Here is an 18585-nt window from a genome sequence, read left to right on the forward strand (position 1 = left end):
TAGATCTTAAACATCAGGATCAATGTGGAGAAATGGTTATTAATAGGCCATTTAAAAATAAACTGTCAATTACAAATAAAAGGCTGATATGAACAGAAAATGTCTGTCAACTAACTAGAGTATCCATTTGTTTTATCTTTACTATTATAGATATGAAGCAATATAAAACACTCAAGTCCAGATCTTTCTCGTAACTTTATCAATTCATTTTCACCCACAAACATGCAACAGGGTGCCATCTCTCTTGAAATAYAAAACCCAGGTACAGCCAGTCAGAGATTACAAAAATATGTTTACACTTCTCAGCATATTACAAATAATGCCACTAACAGAATAGTAAGAAACAAAGTACAGTTGTCATTCTTTCCCTGTGATTTTCTCAGTTAGCGGTGATGACGTTTAACAACTGTATGAGGACAAATTCTGGGGAGATGCTGATTTTTAAACAACTCAAGTAATCGAATAGCCAGAGACCCATTTTTTAGATCAATGTGATTTTTGTGCGTGACCGAATAAAACAGGTGTTGMCCCTCAAGGCACTAGAACCAAAATGCAATCCTCATCCGGAACCATGCCAAGCTAACATTCTACATGGAAATTCTACTTGGATGTGAATTTATTGGAAATATTTGGGAAGCCTGAAAAGTTATGAGGTCTCACTAGTAGAACCCATCAGGTAGTTCTTGGTGAAAATGCCATAAATCAAAGTTATTTCCAATGAATCTACCCTCTTACATGTACAGTTGAAGTCAGAAGTTTATATACACTTAGGTTGGAGTCATTAAAACTATTTTTTCCACTCCACAAATTTCTTGTTAACAAACTATAGTTTTGGCAAGTCGGTTAGGACATCTACTTTGTGCATGACAAGTAATTTTTCCAACAATTGTTTACAGACAGACTATTTCACTTATAATTCACTGTATCATAATTCCAGAGGGTCAGAAGTTTACGTACACTAAGTTGACTGTGCCTTTAAACAGCTTGGAAAATGTCAGAAAATGATGTCATGGCTTTAGAAGCTTCTAATAGGCGAATGGACATAATTTGAGTCAATTGGAGGTGTACCTGTGGATTATTTCAAGGCCTACCTTCACACCCAGTGCCTCTTTGCTTGATACCATGGGAAAATCAAAAGAAATCAGCCAAGACCTAAGAAAACCATACAGCCGTCATACCGCTCAGGAAGGAGACGCGTTCTGTCTCCTAGAGATGAACGTACTTTGTTGCGAAAAGTGCAAATCAATCCCAGAACAACAGCAAAGGACCCTGTGAAGATGCTGGAGGAAACAGGTACAAAAGTATCTATATCCACAGTAAAACGAGTCCTATATCGACATAACCTGAAAGGCCGCTCAGCAAGGAAGAAGCCACTGCTCCAAAACCGCCACAAAAAAGACAGACTATGGTTTGCAACTGCACATGGGGACAAAGATCGTACTTTATGTAAACTTCTGACCCACTGGGGAATGTGATGAAAGAAATAAAAGCTGAAATAAATTTACTATTATTCTGACATTTCACATTCTTAAAATAAAGTGGTGATCCTAAATGACCTAAGACAGAGAATTTTTACTTTTAAATGTTAGAAATTGTGAAAAACTGTAGAGTCTAACTGTATTTGGCTAAGGTGTATGTAAACTTCTGACTTCAACTGTAACTTCTCATTTTGGCATTGTGGATATAAGCATCAAAATAAAACCCAAGTCATTTTTTTAGTATGTTCAGATTAACATCACTTTTTCTACTCAGAGATCTTGTCAAAAACAACCTCGAGGGGCAATTTTAGCAAGTGACCTTTTGACCTGAAATTAAACCTCTCTGTAATTGGCTTAGGGAAGAAAACATACATGTCTCCATGGTGACCATGTCTGAGATGAGAACCTCCAGACACAACAGTCTTTTAAAACAAAACTAAACAGACAAACAGGCCAGACAAAACAAAATGGCTACTGTCCATGTTTTTCCTGCGCCGTTCCAGTCACCAGGAGCAAGTTACAGGCCATGAACTGGACGTTGAGCACGTTGCTGGTGTTGCCCGTGTAGAGCCCCACCAGCTCGCTGGACGCGCTGTCCGCGTGAGTCGTCCCATGGGAGTTTCGGATGTCCCACACCCTGACTGAGTTATCCATGGAAGAGGAGGCCACCAGGCTGCTGTCGGGGCTGAACGACAGGCTGGTGACACTGTCCGTGTGGCCCCTCAGGTCCTTGACCAGAGCCCCTGAGGCCAGGTCCCACAGCTTCACCCGCTGGTCCTCGCCCGCTGACGCCAGGTACTTCCCATTGGGCGCGAAGGCTACAGACAACACAGGGCCGCGGTGGCCTGTGAACAGGCGCACTGACGCCCCCTGCTGGGTACTCCAGAGGCGGACAGTTTTATCCGTGGAGCCTGTGGCTAGGTAGTTTGAGTTGGGGTGGAACTTGACRCAGTCCACGTCYGCTARGTGGCCRGCGTAGAGCCTCAGGGGGTAGGTCCTGGAGAAGGTCCAGAGGCGGGCGGTGCGGTCGTGGGAGCCGCTGGCAAAGTAGAGGCTGCAGGGGCTGACGTCCACGTCCCAGACGGGGTAGGCGTGGCCCTGGTAGAGGGCCGTGTTGGTAAAGCTGCCTAGGTCCCAGTAGCGAATGGACGTGTCCTCCGAGCAGGACAGCAGGCCCGAGCTGTCTGTCAGGAAGGCCGTGCGGAACACCGGACCGCTGTGGCCGCGCAGGGTCTTGATCTCGCTGCCCGAGCCGTCCTCTTCATCTGCCTGAATACAGGGGGGAAAAAGCGCATTGACATTTTACATTTTCAGAGGAAACACCATTKTACTGCCTAGATATGTGAAAGTTTCCCATAATTGTCGGCAGGGATACCAACAACCGCCATGCCATTTATCTTAAAACTGACTATTTCTGTAAAAATCCTAACCAAAGAAAATCCTCTCACCTCCTCTTCCAGCACGTCGCATGCTAAGCGGATGTGTGACACGTCGGCCCGGTGTGGCCTGGCCTTCAGTTTCCTGGCCCTAAGGCTCCATAGCTTGACGACCGAACTGTCGAACCCGGCGGCCAGCAGCTTGCTGTCGGCCGACACCTCTGCCGCGTTCAGCAGCTGCTCCGTGTGCTGGAAGGCGTAGAAGCACACGGTGGTGAGTGACGGCGGCCCCTCACGCACCTTCTTAATGCAGTCCTGCAGTGCCTCCAGGGCCGCCTCGCTCTGCGGGATCCCTGTGGGGACCTCCACCCCTGCGGCCTCCCCTCGCTCAGGGCCATCTGCTCCCGACCATGAGGAGTTAGAGTTGGGGGCCGTGGTGRCGGCCCCGGCGGCTCCCGCACCCGTCGCCCCATACAGCTGGTAGTCGGTGCGTGGTGAGGAGGTGACCTCTACCTGGACTTGGGTGCTGAGGGCCCTACAGAGGGTACTGTTGTCTTCGCTCTGCAGATAGCGTAACAAGTAACTGTAGGCCGGCTCCGTCAGGTTCACCACGTACTTGTGGTCGAGGAAGGCCAGGAGCTTAGGGTTGGCGTTAACATCCTGCTGGGTGAGGACGTGGCGAAGCTGCTCCACGGTGGAGCGCTGCTCGGCGTCCCCCAGGAAGAGGCCGTGGAAGCGGCTGTAGAAGCCGTCCACCGCCCCCTTCAGGCTGCAGCGCACCATGTCCAGGTGGAGATAAACGAAGAGCGGGTACAGGACGCAGCTCACCTCCTGGCCCCATGGCAACGCTGCCTCTGCACCGGAGAAAATAAACAAAGAGTAAGGCCACGATCCTATGCCCACAATAACTAGCATAGCATTTACAATACATTGCTTCATACTAAGTGGTAAGCTAGTATAATGTTGCATAGCAGCGTACATATCATCAGTCTCTACACAATTGTCAAGTACCTGAGAGAAAATTGCGTAGTCTGGAAAATTGGGTCTCGTACTGTTGAGGGTCAGCTTGGCAAGGGGCAGCAGAGACAATGTTTGCACACCCCGACTCTGTCTGCACTGCTCAAAGAAAGAGAGACAATTAATAAGATTAGGTATATGTCCATGAGTAATCACCTGTTACTACTCATCCTAAACTGAAAGATGATGCTTGAGCTTCTCAATAAGTGAGATTTGCTGAATCATGTCTGCAAAAATAGTTGGCATCATTCACCCATTAAATCTGTGATACTAGTTTCACTTGATTTGGTCATTGATCTTTGCATTGGATACCGGCCAGCTGACAATTCAAAGCCTCACCTGTGAGGTTGGCAGCCATCTCCTCTGCGGACTGGGACAGTTTAGCCCCCTTCAGGGAACTTTCAGTATCCACATACTGCCTCCGCTTCAGGTACTGAGCTACAGTGTACTGGATCTGCTCCGTGCGTACCCGCTTCATAACCTGGGAAAATACAAAACAGTATAGCAGCCTGGACAAAAGGAAAAGGCTTTACCTGCATTAAGACGTTGTTTAGCTGATGTAACTTACTGCATTGCATTTACATGTTAGTTAACTCATTACAAACACTGCTAGAAACTAGATAGCTAACGTTATATTTATAGAATCCTGGAATTACATTGACCCATGAGTAATTCACTTCAGTGCTGTTGGAGAAGAGAAAAATGTGCTATATGGCTAGTTAACATGCAAACTTGCGAGAATGTCCGTACAAGTGAGCAACAAATGCACTGGTAAAAGTACGCACCAAACAACTTAAGCAAAGAGTATTGCAGTCCTGTCATTTGCAAAATAACGTTAGCCAGCAGCTAAAGTTAGCTAACCTAGGCCCTTCGAACTTTAAGCGGGTTTAGCGAAAAACATTTCAACAACAACATCATGGCCACTCACTGCATATCGTGCTGATATTCTTCCGTGTCAGTTACAGCTATTAAGGAAATTATATTTATGCAATGTGATTTGTTTTTATCACAAATATCCCACTGCCTTTCGTAGCAACCCCATCATCATGTATGTCCACCCCTTCCATCAAATAGCAGCTCGCTCTCATCTTGGAGTCATCGATCGATCGACTCATCTTGCCTGAATGTGATGGCAGGAAATCTATACTGCCAACCAAACACAACAACTAGCAACTTGCAAAAAGCAATCAATTTACAATCAGTAATTTTAGTTGAAGGGATTATTCATAAATGACAATGTTATTCGTAAAAAATGAATTAGTGTTCAAACAAATGTATTCAATGGCACGATCTAGTGGACCAACTATGTACTGCGAATCTGAGTTTGTATTTCATGACGTATATTTCATGCGCCTAAAGTTTCATATTGTGCGCGCAAAATAAGAAGAGCTGTCTGGAGTTGAATGAATATTGAGCATTTTGGGGTACAGCTACGATGTTTAGCCCTCGTCCCACCCCTAGTTCAGGCCGAAGGCAGTCCTCAAGGGTCACCGGTAGAAAGAGTCTCGCCGGTACACCTACAGGGCTTCTCTTTTCCCCACGTAGGACGTCGTTAGCAGCGAGGTTTGTGTCCATGCTCCATCATTGTCAACAATGTCTCTTGAGGCACAGTCACTCGTGGAGTGTTTTTAAAAAACTGCTCACCCTCTCATTTCCAGATCAACTCCCACGCGTGTGCAGAGCTACTCAACTTCAGAAGCACTCCACTTCGATGTCCAGACGTTTGGCTCTTCTCTACCTGTCAAAGTCATGGAGGCTTTGACAATGGCTGATGGTGGGTCATTGACTCTTTCCTGTCATTATCTCTCTGCGAGTTATACATGCTGTAGAATGCATTGTACAGGTCATCCCGATCAATGCAGTCTGGCTGATGTTCTCCTCTCCCACGTGTTTTGTGTCCCTCAGCCGATGACCAGATCTCTGTGAAGGTGGATGAGAGTGGCTGGGCCTGGATGGTGTGTGGAGAGAGAYTGATTATCTGGAAGATCTGCCAGACTGCTGTTGCAAAGGTACAGTCCAGTAGGTCACACCGTAGCGAAACGCTTTGAAACAGAACACAAAATGAGCACTCCTTATTGGGCAAGTCCAGGTAGAACCCTACTCTCTTTGTGTCACTCCGTTTCAACACTGGATACACAACCCTTGTTGATAATTATGAGATATGCAACGCATTGATACAGAGTGTCCTATATTTTTTTTTTTAAATATGCAGTGCCAATGAATGAACCTTCTCTGTTATGTCTCCTAGTTGTCAGTATGTAAGGGCCTCCAGCTGCCCGCTAGTGAGTTTGCCTACTATGCTGATCTCATCTCCATATCATCTCCCAGCCCTCTGGAGACTGCCACTGTTCAGGTAATCAATGACTGTATCAGGAAACTAAACTATTCAACCTCCGAAGGTGGGAACTTTTTTGCGCATGTCTGCCTAATGACTTAGCTGTTACAGTAGCTGTTGAGCAGCTAGCCTGAGTGTCAGTCTCTTTCTGCTTTAGTCTACTTATTGTTGTCTTTGACAAGGCGTTCCTGACTGAATAAGCTGGCACCCAGGCTAATAATCAGGAACAAATGAACTGAAATTCCAATCGACTCACCATCAGTCGTGGTTGTTTACTGTTGTGGACTTTGTCTTGAATSCTCAGTCTATCTCTGTCATGGCGGTGGCTCCAGAGGGAACAGCCCGGTTCTGGCCCAGTTTGGCCCACGAGGGGAATTACACTGAGACTGTGGTCGACATGGGCGAAAACCTCTGCAACTTTGTTGTGGCTGTTAGGGTAAGTTGTTATGTTGTGGATGCATTGTTCTTGTTTTGAATACAATGCTGCTCCTCAATCACARATAAAGATGTATAGAGCAGGTTCTCATTATTAGTGGATTGAGAATTACCAACAAATTGTGTGTCAAACGGTAGCACACATACATTTTGAACATATTAATCTGATTAAACATTGTGCTGTTGTTTTCATCCCACTTCCTCTCCTCCCTCATCCCACCATCCCTCTCATCCCTCAGGGGGGTAGTTTCATCGTGTCATCCTATAAGGGCCAGATGATGCGTCTCGGGGCGGACCCCTCCGGAAAGCTGCTGCAGAGGGCGCTACAGCAGGGCCAGGGGGTGCTTTCCGGGATCGGACGCCGCGTCTCCAGCCTGTTTGGCATGCTCGCCCCGCTCACCAACAACAATGCACGTTTCTTCTAGTGGAGTCCTATGAATCCCCAAATTATAGTARTTAATTGTTAATATGATGATGGCAGCTCACATACCCTCTCCTCCCTCTATAGCTCCACAGTGTTCTGTGGGTGGGAGAGACGGGCTGCCTGTATACTCTGACCTCYTGTGGGCTCAGTAAATGGGAGGTGGATGAGGTCACAGAGCACCAGGTCCTCAGCTGGGACTCCAGCCGCGCTCTGACGGAGAGTGTCGCCGACGCCATCTGGGTAAGCAGAACCACACTTTACATGTTTGTTGTGTTGCGTTACTTTATGTCAGGTTGCGTTAAATCATGGTGCGTTACTTTGAGGTGAACCATCCCCTTGGTTGTATAGGTAACTGCCAAAATAAAGGAAACACTAGAGTAAATGAGGGACACAAAGCATGTGCTTCCTGAGTTAACATATCATCATGTTTAGCCATTTTGGCTACCATGGCTAGAAGAGATCTCAGTTACTTTGAAAGAGGGGTATCAAAGGAGCATAGCGGTTTTAAAGTGTGTGTGTGTCTCAGTCACCAGATCTCAACCCAATTGAACACTTATTTACATTTACATTTAAGTCATTTAGCAGACGCTCTTATGAGATCCCGGAGCGACGCCTGAGACAGTGTTTTCCACCACTGTCAACAAAACACCAAATTATGGAATTTATTGTGGAAAAATTGTTTTTCATCCCTCCAATAGAGTTCCAGACACTTGTAGAATCAATGCCAAATCTATGCCACGCTTTTCAGGCAGCTCGTGGTGGCCCAACACCATATTAAGACACTTAAGTTGGTGTTTCCTATATTTTGGTMGTTACCTGTAGATTGGATGATTGTCCTGAAGGCATGAACAGTTTTATTATATATATATTTTTTTCTCTCTCGCCATCTATCAGGGGTCAGAGAGCAACTATGAGGAAATCAAGGAAGGAGTGAACGTTACCTACATGGACATGCAACTGAGCCAGTAAGTGTCGCTCTCATCTAGGTTTCTGGATGTATTTATCTCACTACATTATTTGATGTAATAGTCAGCTGGTGACTGTGACTTTTTATGATTCTACACACTTCTGACTATAATTTTGTGTTCCAGGGATGGCCTGGTAGTGTTGGCAGCAGCCTGGCACCCCTCAGACTCCCCCTGCCTGGCCTACTTCTGCCTGGTCACCCTGCTGGACAACGGCAACAACATCTCTGAGGAGCTCTCTGTGGAGGTCACCAAGTACAACCCCCCCTTCCAGGTCAATCTTCACTCAACCCTGGTCACTGTTGGGCTTCAACTGAAATTGTGTATTATGGTTCACAAAATTTTATTTTTGAAAGTGGCAGTAGGTTCCTTAAGTAGACTTTCTCTAAATACGCTCAAGGCTTCGCACATTTGGAATGCTATTTTTCAGACGTGAAAATATCAACCATGAAGGTCTTCCTTCAGTTTAAATGTCRATGTTTATTTGTCTAATGGTTGATATGTTGTGTTATTCCCCTCAGAGTGAGGATGCTCTCCAGGCCATGAGGCTGATGTTACCACGGGCCTCCAGCCCTGCTGCCTTCATGTACAATGAGGAGCTGGTGTTTGCCTGCTCCACCGGTACCGGCAGAGGAGGTCTACCTGAGGAGAAGATCCCCTTCAACACATCTGGTAAGAGACATGGATAATGGACTCAAGGTTAGAGGACATTGGGTGCTTCTCAATAGTTTCAAGTTGGCCCATTTCCTCATCTCCTTTTCTTAATCAAAAAATTGACAAGAAGAGGAAGCCTTTAGAGACTGTTGACATGCACCCAATGTTTTAAACAGAATGGTATTGATGAGTGAATGGTGTAGATGGCTACAACASCTCTCAGTAATTCATAGTTATCATAATAATATCATCAACCTTTTGTCTTTTTAGCTCATTATCCATTTTCATGAATGGTCAATTTGACTTGACTCACCTCCCATGTTTCTATTCTCACCGTCCTCCTTCATCTCTCCAGGTGACCGTCTGCGTGGTGGGGGCTGYTGTGCCAACCTGCCAGTSTTCTTCTCCCAGAACAGTGGTCTGGTGGCCGTGGTGGCCAGGGAGAGTGCCTCCATGCTGCCTGAGACCATGGAGGACTCCCTCTGCTTCTCCCTGGCTGGGGCCGGCCCTGAGGTAGAGAGTAGAGTCAGATGAATTAAAGCAGTGCTAGGTCTCTGATAAGGAACTGGGTCACCAATTGACTTGTGTGGAAAATGAGATGACATTAAATTGGTGAACTAGCAATGTTTACATTTTCTCTTATTTTTTTTTCCATCATTGGTGAGTACACATTGTTTTATGACGTACGTTATTTATGAATTCACACTTTTTTTGTTTCAAGGCAACTGCTATGGAGACTCCGACTAGGATGGAGCCTGTAGCGCAAGAGGACAAAACCAAACTCCTAAAAGCAGCGTTCCTGCAGTTCTGCCGGTAAGTCTGCAGAACGATTGTGTGACGTTGKCCCCAATTGCTGAAGTTTGAGTTTTATTGACAGTGACACAGACCTCCTTCGTAAAACCAGGRAATTTGTTTGTTCCTCCCCTGAACAAATGTCCCTGTGTTGAGGACGATGTGGATTTAGGTCTGTGTAATTACTTGCGCTCTGTGATTGCATCTGCCCTGTTGTTGGTAAGCTCAAGCAGCTGTTACTGCCAAATGAGGACGCAGGGCTCTGAGTTTTTTACAGAAAGAGGGAGAGAGTGTTTGTGAGTGAGTGAGTGTGTGTGAGAGTGTACATGTAGACAGAGTGAATGGGGTGTGTACACTTCAAATGAGTACCACTAAGTAATTATGTCAAATTATTTTATGTGTTTTCGGGAATTACCTGGTTAAATGATCTAAGCAATACACATTGTTACTATTGAGTTGACCTTATAATGTTGTGAGTAGAACGTAACTGGTGTGTTTGTCAGGAATGACCTGGTTGGGGCCCAGACCATGACAGACGAGCTGTTCCCCCCGGAGGGGGAYGGAGACGGGGAGGTGGGCGGGGAGCTGGACCTGGTGGTGACCCGGATCAACCTGGACCTGGTGGACGACTACCCAGCCTCAGACCCCCGCTGGGCCGAGTCTGTCCCTGACGGTGGGAGGGAGGGAGGGAGGGAGGGAGGGAGGGAGGGAGGGAAAAATAACAGAAAAAAGAGGGAGAGAAATGTAGACAGGCGAAGACATGGAAACCTGTAGTTATTTTCTATCAAAATGATTGAATATATTGTTCCACATAGAAGTGACCTTGTTTCTGTGTTGTCGTGTCCAGAGAGTGCTGGCTTTCCCCCTGACCTCCCTCATCATCCTCCACCAGCTAGAGGACAAGATGAAGGCCCACGGCTGCTTCATGGACTTCCTGCTACAGTGGGCCACCTGCATAGAAATATATTTCAGTCCCGAATAATCCTGAATAATTCTAATCCTGTGGGCCACCTGCATAGAAATACATTTCAATCCCGTTTAATCCGGAATAATTAAATCCTCTGTGTCACCGTGGGATCGGACTTCATTCCAGGACTCCTCACAGATCTTGAATAAAGATTGATATGTCATGACTGAGTTCAACAACCTTGCCTCATTACTCCCCACCCCTATATCTTACTCTCTTCTACTTGCTCTCTCCCCCACTCCACCTCCCCTCCCCCACAGGTGGGTCTCCTGGACCGGCTGGGCCAGACCGCGGTGCGCTCGTCTCCCATGGCGACGCGCCTGTTGCTGTGTGAACACGCCGAGAAGCTACAGGCCGCCATGACGCTGAAGAACCACCACGCCAAGCACGGCGATCTGGTCAATCGCGCCATCCTCATTGCCTTGAGGAAAGCAACGCAACCGTGTCCACCAGCCTCACGGCCGCAGACGTCTTCTTCAGGAGAGGTGACGATGACAGAGATAATATCCCCAGCAGAGTTGGGGTCTGGTGACAATGACAGAGATAATATCCCCAGCAGAGTTGGGGTCTGGTGACAATGACAGAGATAATATTCCCAGCAGAGTTGGGGTCTGGTGACAATGACAGAGATAATATCCCCAGCAGAGTTGGGGTCTGGTGACAATGACAGAGATAATATCCCCAGCAGAGTTGGGGTCTGGTGACAATGACAGAGATAATATCCCCAGCAGAGTTGGGGTCTGGTGACAATGACAGAGATAATATCCCCAGCAGATTGGGGTCTTTCCACAAAACCAAAAAATTTTTAAAGGGGGGATGGATTTTTTGAGATTCCAATTTAAATCATCAAATCATTTTGTCAATGCCAAAACATTAGCTTTGGGATTGTGGGAAGCTTCTGTCTTATGCCTCAGGTGAGGTTATTAAGGTGTGTGTGAATGTGTGTGTGTGTAGGTGTCTCAGATCTCCTCAGTCTTTGAGTGTCTACTAGAAGAGGAGGAGAGGACTCTGAAGGAGAACCCTGTGGACTCTGTGAAGTGGGCTGAAGTGGTGCTCAGTGTCAACACCATCATCAAGGTACACAACACAGGCAGTGCAGGCTCTCTGTATCCACATCCATATWGTTCGTCACGTATCGCCCATGCCTGTGTATGGTTTCCTTTTGATCATATGGTGTACTTCTATACACTGTGTGTCTACAGTGCATTCGGAAAGTATTCAGACCCCTTGACTTTTTCCACATTTCAAATCAAATGTTATTTTTGTTACATTACAGCGTTATTCTAAAATTGATTTAAATAGTTTTTTTCCCCCCTCGTCAATCTAAACACAATACTCCATAATGAGAAAGCAAATAGAGGTTTGTATAMATTTTTGCAAATGTCAACAACAACAAAAAACTAGCACATTTACATAAGTATTCAGACCCTTTACTCAGTACTTTGTTGAAGCACCGTTGGCAGCGATTACAGCCTTGAGTCTTCTTGGTATGACGCTACAAGCTTGGCACACCTGTATTTGGGGAGTTTCTCCCATTCTTCTCTGCAGATCCTCTCAAGCTCTGTCAGGTTGGATGGGGAGCGTCGCTGCACAGCTATTTTCAGGTCTCTCCAGAGATGGTGGATTGGGTTCAAGTCCGGTCTCTGGCTGGGCCACTCAAGGACATTCAGAGACTTGTCCCGAAGCCACTCCTGCGTTGTCTTGGCTGTGTGCTATTTGTCTATTCGGAAGGTGAACCTTCGCCCAGTCTGAGGTCCTGAGTGCTCTGGAGCAGGTTTTCATCAAGGATCTCTCTGTACTTTGCTCCGTTCATCTTTCCTTCGATCCTGACTAGTCTCCCAGTCCCTGCCGCAGAAAACATTCGCACAGCATGATGCTGCCAGGTTTCCTCCAGATGTGACGTTTGGAATTCAGGCCAAAGAGTTCAATCTTGGTTTCATCAGACCAGAGAATCTTGATTCTCATGGTCTGAGAGTCCTTTAGGTACCTTTTTGCAGACTCCAAGTGGGCTGTCATGTGCCTTTTTACTGAGGAATGGCTTCCATCTGGCCACTCTACCATAAGGCCTGATTGGTAGAGTGCTGCAGAGATGGTTGTCTTTCTGGACGGTTCTCCCATCTCCACAGAGGAACTCTGGAGCTCTGTCAGTGACCATCGGGTTCTTGGTCACCTCCCTGACAAGGCCGATTGCTCAGTTGGGCTGGGTGGCCAGCTCTAGGAAGAGTCTTGGTGGTTCAAAACTTACTCCATCATTCTTAAATGGAGGCCACTGGTTTTCTTGGGATCTTCAATGCTGCAGACATTTTTTGGTACCCTTCCCCAGATCTATGCTCGACACAATCCTGTTTCAGAGCGCTACGGACAATTCCTTCGACCTCATAGCTTGTCTTTGCTCTGACGTGCACTGTCAACTGTGGGACCTTATAGGTGTGTGCCTTTCCAAATCATGCCCTACCAATTGAAGTTACCACAGGTGGACTCCAAGTTGTAGAAACATCTCAAGGATGATCAATGGAAACAGGATGCACCTAAGCTCAATTTTCAAGTCTCATAGCAAAGGGTCTGAATACTTATGTAAATAAGGTATTTTATTTTTTCATACATTTGCAAACATTTCTTAACCTGTTTTCGCTTTGTCATTATGGGGTATTGTGTGTAGATGAATGAGGAACAAAAAATAATTTTATATATTTTTGAATAAGACTGTAACCTAACAAAATGTGGGAAAAGTCAAGGGGTCAGAATACATTCCCGAATGCACTGTATATACACTGAGCAAAAATATAAGCGTAACATTTAAAGTGTTGGTCCATGAGCTGAAATAAAAGGTCCTAGAAATGTTCCATACACACAAAAACGTTATTTCTCTCTAATATGTTTACGTTCCTGTTAGTGAGCATTTTTTCTTTGCCCAGATAATCCATCCATCTGACAGGTGTGGCATATCAAAAAGATGATTAAATGGCATGCCCATTACACAGGTGCACCTTGTGCTGGGCCTGCCTCCCCAGGTGCTGGGCCTATGCCCACCCATGGCTGTGCCCCTGCCMAGTCATGTGAATTCCATAGATTAGGGCCTAATGAATTTATTTCAATCGACTGATTTCCTTATATGAACTGTAACTCAGTAAAATCATTGAAAGTGTTGCCTCTAGCGTTTTAGATTTTTGTTCATATATCTAGGTCATGTTGCGTGTGAGGTTGTATTTCTTGTGATGGCACAGTCAGTAATTTGTGTACGTTTGTGTGTTGTATTCCAGGACATGCTGCAGGCTGCTGGTCAGTACAGAGACACCAAGGCCTCACTGTACAGAGTCTCAGAGAGCACCCCTGCTGAGCCAGAATACATCCCATGGACCGGTACATTCCCTGTTGAACACACACATACACATAGTAGTCTAAAGTAACTTCTTATAACGCCTTGTCTCCTTTTGTTAATGTCAACTGATCTGAAAAGACAGGATAGGTGAAAGCGAAATGCTAGATCCCTTTCACTGCGATGGAGAAGAATTTAGAAGTCTCCCAAACGTAAGACAATTSAGATKCGCCCTTAATACCCAAACCTGTCTCTTTCTCTCCCCACAGCCTCTAGCGGTCTGGGAGGGGTTCGCACCGTCATCACCCGCCAGCACGAGGTGATCCTGCGTGACGTGTACCCTCACGCCGACTCAGAGCTGCGCAATGGCCTGAACGAGCAGCTGGCAGCGCTGCTGGACGTGCTCCTGGGAGGCTACGTTTCCCAGCTGACCTCACTGAGAYCGGGCCGTCCGGGCCAGCAGGACCGCTACAACACCCTGGAGATGGAGTACACGCAGCGCCGCTCTGAGCTGCTCGCACCACTGTGTGAGTGGAGATTGAAYGCAAAATACCGGGCGGACATTTTGGCTTGAGTATTTGGTTACCGGGTCAAGCCATTTTGGAATAAAAAATTATTTTGTATCTTAATCCTTTCAGTGGAATTACACATTTTATAGCTAAATGTAGCTGATATTTTTCATAAATTATAAGTCTGACTGCTTATTGCATCCATTATAATGGTATTATGTACACTTAAATAATATTAAKGGCGTTAACTTTTCTTTATGTTCCAGTGGAGCTGGGTCAGTACCAGTGGGTGGCGGCACTGGCAGAGAAGTACTGTGACTTTGACATTCTGGTCCAGATGTGTGAGCAGACTGACAACCAAAACAGACTGCAGCACTACATGGCCAAGTTCGCCGACCAGGTCAGACACTAATCCTCTTAAAACCAGGGTGGTGTTCATTAGGTGGAGAAATTTTGAAATGGGGCGGGTACTACTTGAACTGGTCCAATAAGAACACAGATTTTGGTTGTTGTTGCCAAATGTTTTGCTACTGTGTGCCGTACTGAACACGACCCAATTTTATCACTGGTGTTTTATCAAATCTGGCACTAATAAGGGATATGTGCATGTTACATTTTTGTATTACTTAGCAGACGCTCTTATCCAGAGCGACTTACAGGAGCAATTAGGGTTAAGTGCCTTGCTCAAGGGCACATAGACTGATTTTCACCTAGTCGGCTCGGTGATTCGAACCAACAGTTTTTTGGTTACTGGCCCAACGCTCTTAACCGCTAGCCTACCTGCCGTTACTCAGACAGCGCACGTAAATCATACATTGATACCCATTATGCGATAACATTTTTGAGGGTTATTTCTCAAGCTATGACTAGACTAAGATTCCATAGATGCTGAGGGTTTCATTTAATTTACATGTCACTTCCTGTAGAACTTTGCGGACTTCCTGTTCCGCTGGTACATGGAGAAGGGGAAGAGGGGCAAGCTGCTCTCCCAGCCCATCGCCCAGCACCAGCAGCTGGCCAGCTTCCTGCAGTCCCACGAACACCTCAGCTGGCTGCACCACATCCACGTCCACGACTTCAGCAGTGTAAGTGGAACACACACACACACACACTCTCATTCATTCACACACACATCAGTTGAACTTAGTAGCTAACTTGTGAACATGCCACTTCTTATGAAAATACATACAGTAGTTTGGCAGTTGCATAGTGTAGTTTCCAATGTTAAAGAAACAGTGTTGCATTTGTGATATTTATTTGACCAKCTCTCTCTCCCCAGGCTTACAAAACCCTGTATGGCCAGGCCAACATGGAGACGCGTTACTTTGTGAAGAAGAAGACCCTGTTGGCTCTCAGTAAACTGACTGCCCTGGCATCAGACATGCCTGAGGCTGTGATGAAGAAACAAGTAGACGGTAAGGGGCTACTTGAGATACTGCTGCTTAATTCTCACTTAAATCATACATTATTGTCAATGGGAGTTATGAACATGTWTTTTAAACTGTGTTAGTATTTAGCCCTAAGACAACAGACACTATTTGATGCAAAAGAAGCAAGGAAAMCTCTGTTCACTGTAGGGTGTCTAATTGGTGAGTTCTGCAGGGATATCACMAGTGTTTTCTTTGTCATCCTACAGACATGGTAGAGCAGGAGCGGTTCCTGCTGCACCAGGAGACTCTGCCCAAACAGCTGCTGGAGGAGAAACAACAGAACCCAGACACCATGCCGCTGCTCAGCGCTCACAACCTTATTAATGTCAGAACACACATCAGTGGACCACTCACATACCACATAACCCAACATAGACAACCTTACCAATGGACCATTATAAACTGGGTGGTTCGAGCCCAGAATGCTGATTTGGCTGACAGCCTTGGTATATCAGACCGTATATCAGTGGGATAACAAAACATTTATTTTTACTGCTCTAATTACGTTGGTAGCCAGTTTTCTAATATCTATAAGGCACCTCGGGGGGTTGTGATATATGGCAAATATACCATGGCTAAGGGCGGTATCCAGGCACTCTGTGTTGCGTTTTGCATAATAGCTGTTAGCCATGGTATATTGGCCATATACCACATCATACATTGATACCCATTATGGGATAACATTTTTGTTGTTATATCTCAAGCTAGGACTAAACTAAGATTCCATATACCACACCCCCTCATGCTTATTGCTTAAGTAGACCACACACGCAGTCGCACAACCAGTAACTCTACATAAATCCACATGCCTGCCGCCACACGGACACACGATGACAATACAACACACACATCTATCCTCCCTGTCACCAACTGAACCACAAAATACAACTCCTACAAATGCCAATGGACTGACCTAATTTTTCTATTTTCTCACCAGCTGTATATTTGTGATGACAACCGACGAGCCAATGAGTATGACTTCAAGAAGGCTCTGGATCTACTGGAGTACATAGACGAGGTAGTCCTACTGTCGCTAGCATGAATCATTAGCTCAGGGTTGATTAATCAGGTCTGTCAGGGTTCACTGATATGGRCCATATTCTTGTTGCAGGAGGACGCTGTGGACATTGAGGGACTCAAGTGTGAGATCTTCTGCAAGGCCCTCAAGAAAGACGAGTAAGTACCGCTCAATGGCCCTAATCCTTCTAATATGTCACTCTTACTCCCTTTCTTGCTGATTTCCTCATTCCAAATCTGAAAGGATTTGATAGGTGTAAATACACTGTTTGACACTTCTTACATTTTGTTTATGTTGTCAGTGCGCTTTATATAGTAAATGCAATGAATTAATAAGCATTATTGTTATTACCGTAAGTTTTCATTGAGCTTCCTTTCCGCTGTGTTGCTCACAGCTGGTTATCTGCTGATGGGAACGATGACCCTCTGGAGGCAGCCAAGGACAGCATCTTTGTCAAGATCCTCCTCAAGCTCATACAAGAAGGTAAGCACTGCAGTAGCCATTTTGGCTCKGTGTCTGACTAAAGGATTTCACTGTATTCTCATCAGTTCATTTGTTTGTAAACAACACATTTCAAGAGTTACTTAAGAGATATTTAGGAGATTGTTGTAATCTTTTTTTAAATTAATTACAAAAAATTGAAAAAGGGTATTGAGTGTCACTGCTCTGTTTATGTACCTCTTTATGACCCTTCCAACCTATTCAGAATGTGTTCTCTTGTTGTTTTCCAGGTGTTTSTCTACAGACCTACCTTCCTGATGTCAAAGACCTTCTTCAGCTGGACGAGATGGAGGCTTTGAAATCAAAGCCCACTTTTGAGTTTGTACTGCGGGCCAACTATGAACATTACTTGCAAGCACAGATCTGATGACCCCTGACCCCTGACCCCTTTCACAACTATGTCTCCCAGGTTGCACTTGGTTTGTTCCTTACTTTCCATTTTTACTGTTTGCTTGASAAAAAGATAACGTGTTGCATTTTCTAAATAAATGTCATATTTCTGTAAATGTAAATGTTCTATTCTTTTGATTTTGGCATTCACTAAAGACTGCTTKAAGTTTTTGAAAAACAAAATGTATTGTTTTATTTCCTTACCTCGATAACCTGGGAAATGGTAACATATGTAGATACACATCCTGAGTCTCCAATACACCTATATCTCCTGTGATAATTGCTTGAGTAAAAGTCAGGAGAGTAAAYGTCATGGATTCAACTGAAGCTGTTAGGCTAGGACCAGGTAGATGAAACAGTACACACCTCATGGAAAATATTCCTATACTAGCCGCTCAAAATGAACACAACATCCATCTCAACAACAAGCCACACTCATTGACTAACATGCCATGAAAGGCTATTGGATTTCTGCAGCAAGCCATTGGGTKCTGTAGCCTACATTGCCAACTGTATTGGGTTCTTGTTTAAATAGCGGGGCCTGACTCCTCAAGTGTCTCTCCAACCCTTAGAGGAGTCTGCAACTGATCCACTTTCACTGATGGCAGAAGCAGATGGCCTCTATGTCTTGTCCTAAAAATAGAAAATGGAGGTTAAATTAGGGACATACACAATAAATTACAGCTACCGCCTTTATGGGGGAGGGGGATTGAAAGTTCAGTAGCCCTATATGGGGTGGGATTGAAAGAACTCCCTCAGAGAAGGTGTGCCAATAGCTTTTGATTGGCTTCTAAGCATACTTTTTCAAACCTTCTCAATAGTCTTGATYGACTATTTTGAGTAGTTGTCATAGGGATGGTGACTAACTACCTGGTAGAATCTTTCATAGGTCTTTGACAGTTTGTGTCAGAGCTCCAGGTTTGGAAGCCAGGCTTCTGCTGAATATTTGATCACCGGACTTCCTGTCTGGCTTGTAGA

At 45.4% G+C, this 18585-nt stretch overlaps 2 protein-coding genes across 3 annotated transcripts; one reads left to right on the plus strand and one right to left on the minus strand.

Moving 5' to 3' along the window:
* Nucleotides 1-182: 182 nt before the first annotated feature.
* On the minus strand, nucleotides 183-5141 carry LOC111982394 (TAF5-like RNA polymerase II p300/CBP-associated factor-associated factor 65 kDa subunit 5L). 2 transcript variants are annotated; one of them, XM_024013964.2, is made up of 5 exons: nucleotides 4800-5141; nucleotides 4211-4352; nucleotides 3866-3970; nucleotides 2927-3708; nucleotides 183-2747 (listed from the first exon to the last, which is right to left on the minus strand). In XM_024013964.2, exons 2-5 carry the CDS (start codon nucleotides 4347-4349, stop codon nucleotides 1950-1952), a joined length of 1824 nt encoding a protein of 607 aa, XP_023869732.1. In that variant the 5' UTR covers nucleotides 4350-4352; nucleotides 4800-5141; the 3' UTR covers nucleotides 183-1949. The 2 variants fall into 2 exon arrangements, with proteins under 2 accessions (XP_023869732.1, XP_024003610.1); XM_024147842.2 differs by lacking the exon at nucleotides 4800-5141 and adding an exon at nucleotides 4657-4789.
* A 59-nt stretch (nucleotides 5142-5200) lies between these two features.
* Nucleotides 5201-17729, plus strand: LOC111982397 (nuclear pore complex protein Nup133). The gene is made up of 26 exons (XM_024013966.3): nucleotides 5201-5434; nucleotides 5530-5645; nucleotides 5777-5880; nucleotides 6120-6224; nucleotides 6511-6642; nucleotides 6881-7051; nucleotides 7150-7305; nucleotides 7960-8030; nucleotides 8157-8304; nucleotides 8552-8702; nucleotides 9040-9197; nucleotides 9406-9497; nucleotides 9980-10149; nucleotides 10328-10422; nucleotides 10704-10928; nucleotides 11398-11520; nucleotides 13704-13803; nucleotides 14029-14286; nucleotides 14535-14668; nucleotides 15195-15353; nucleotides 15548-15683; nucleotides 15905-16023; nucleotides 16636-16716; nucleotides 16810-16874; nucleotides 17111-17199; nucleotides 17448-17729. The coding sequence occupies exons 1-26, from the start codon at nucleotides 5307-5309 to the stop codon at nucleotides 17582-17584; spliced, it is 3423 nt and encodes a 1140-aa protein (XP_023869734.1). The 5' UTR covers nucleotides 5201-5306; the 3' UTR covers nucleotides 17585-17729.
* Nucleotides 17730-18585: the final 856 nt, after the last annotated feature.

This window comes from Salvelinus sp. IW2-2015, linkage group LG21 (assembly GCF_002910315.2).
Source record: "Salvelinus sp. IW2-2015 linkage group LG21, ASM291031v2, whole genome shotgun sequence".
NCBI classification, from domain to species: Eukaryota; Metazoa; Chordata; class Actinopteri; order Salmoniformes; family Salmonidae; genus Salvelinus; species Salvelinus sp. IW2-2015.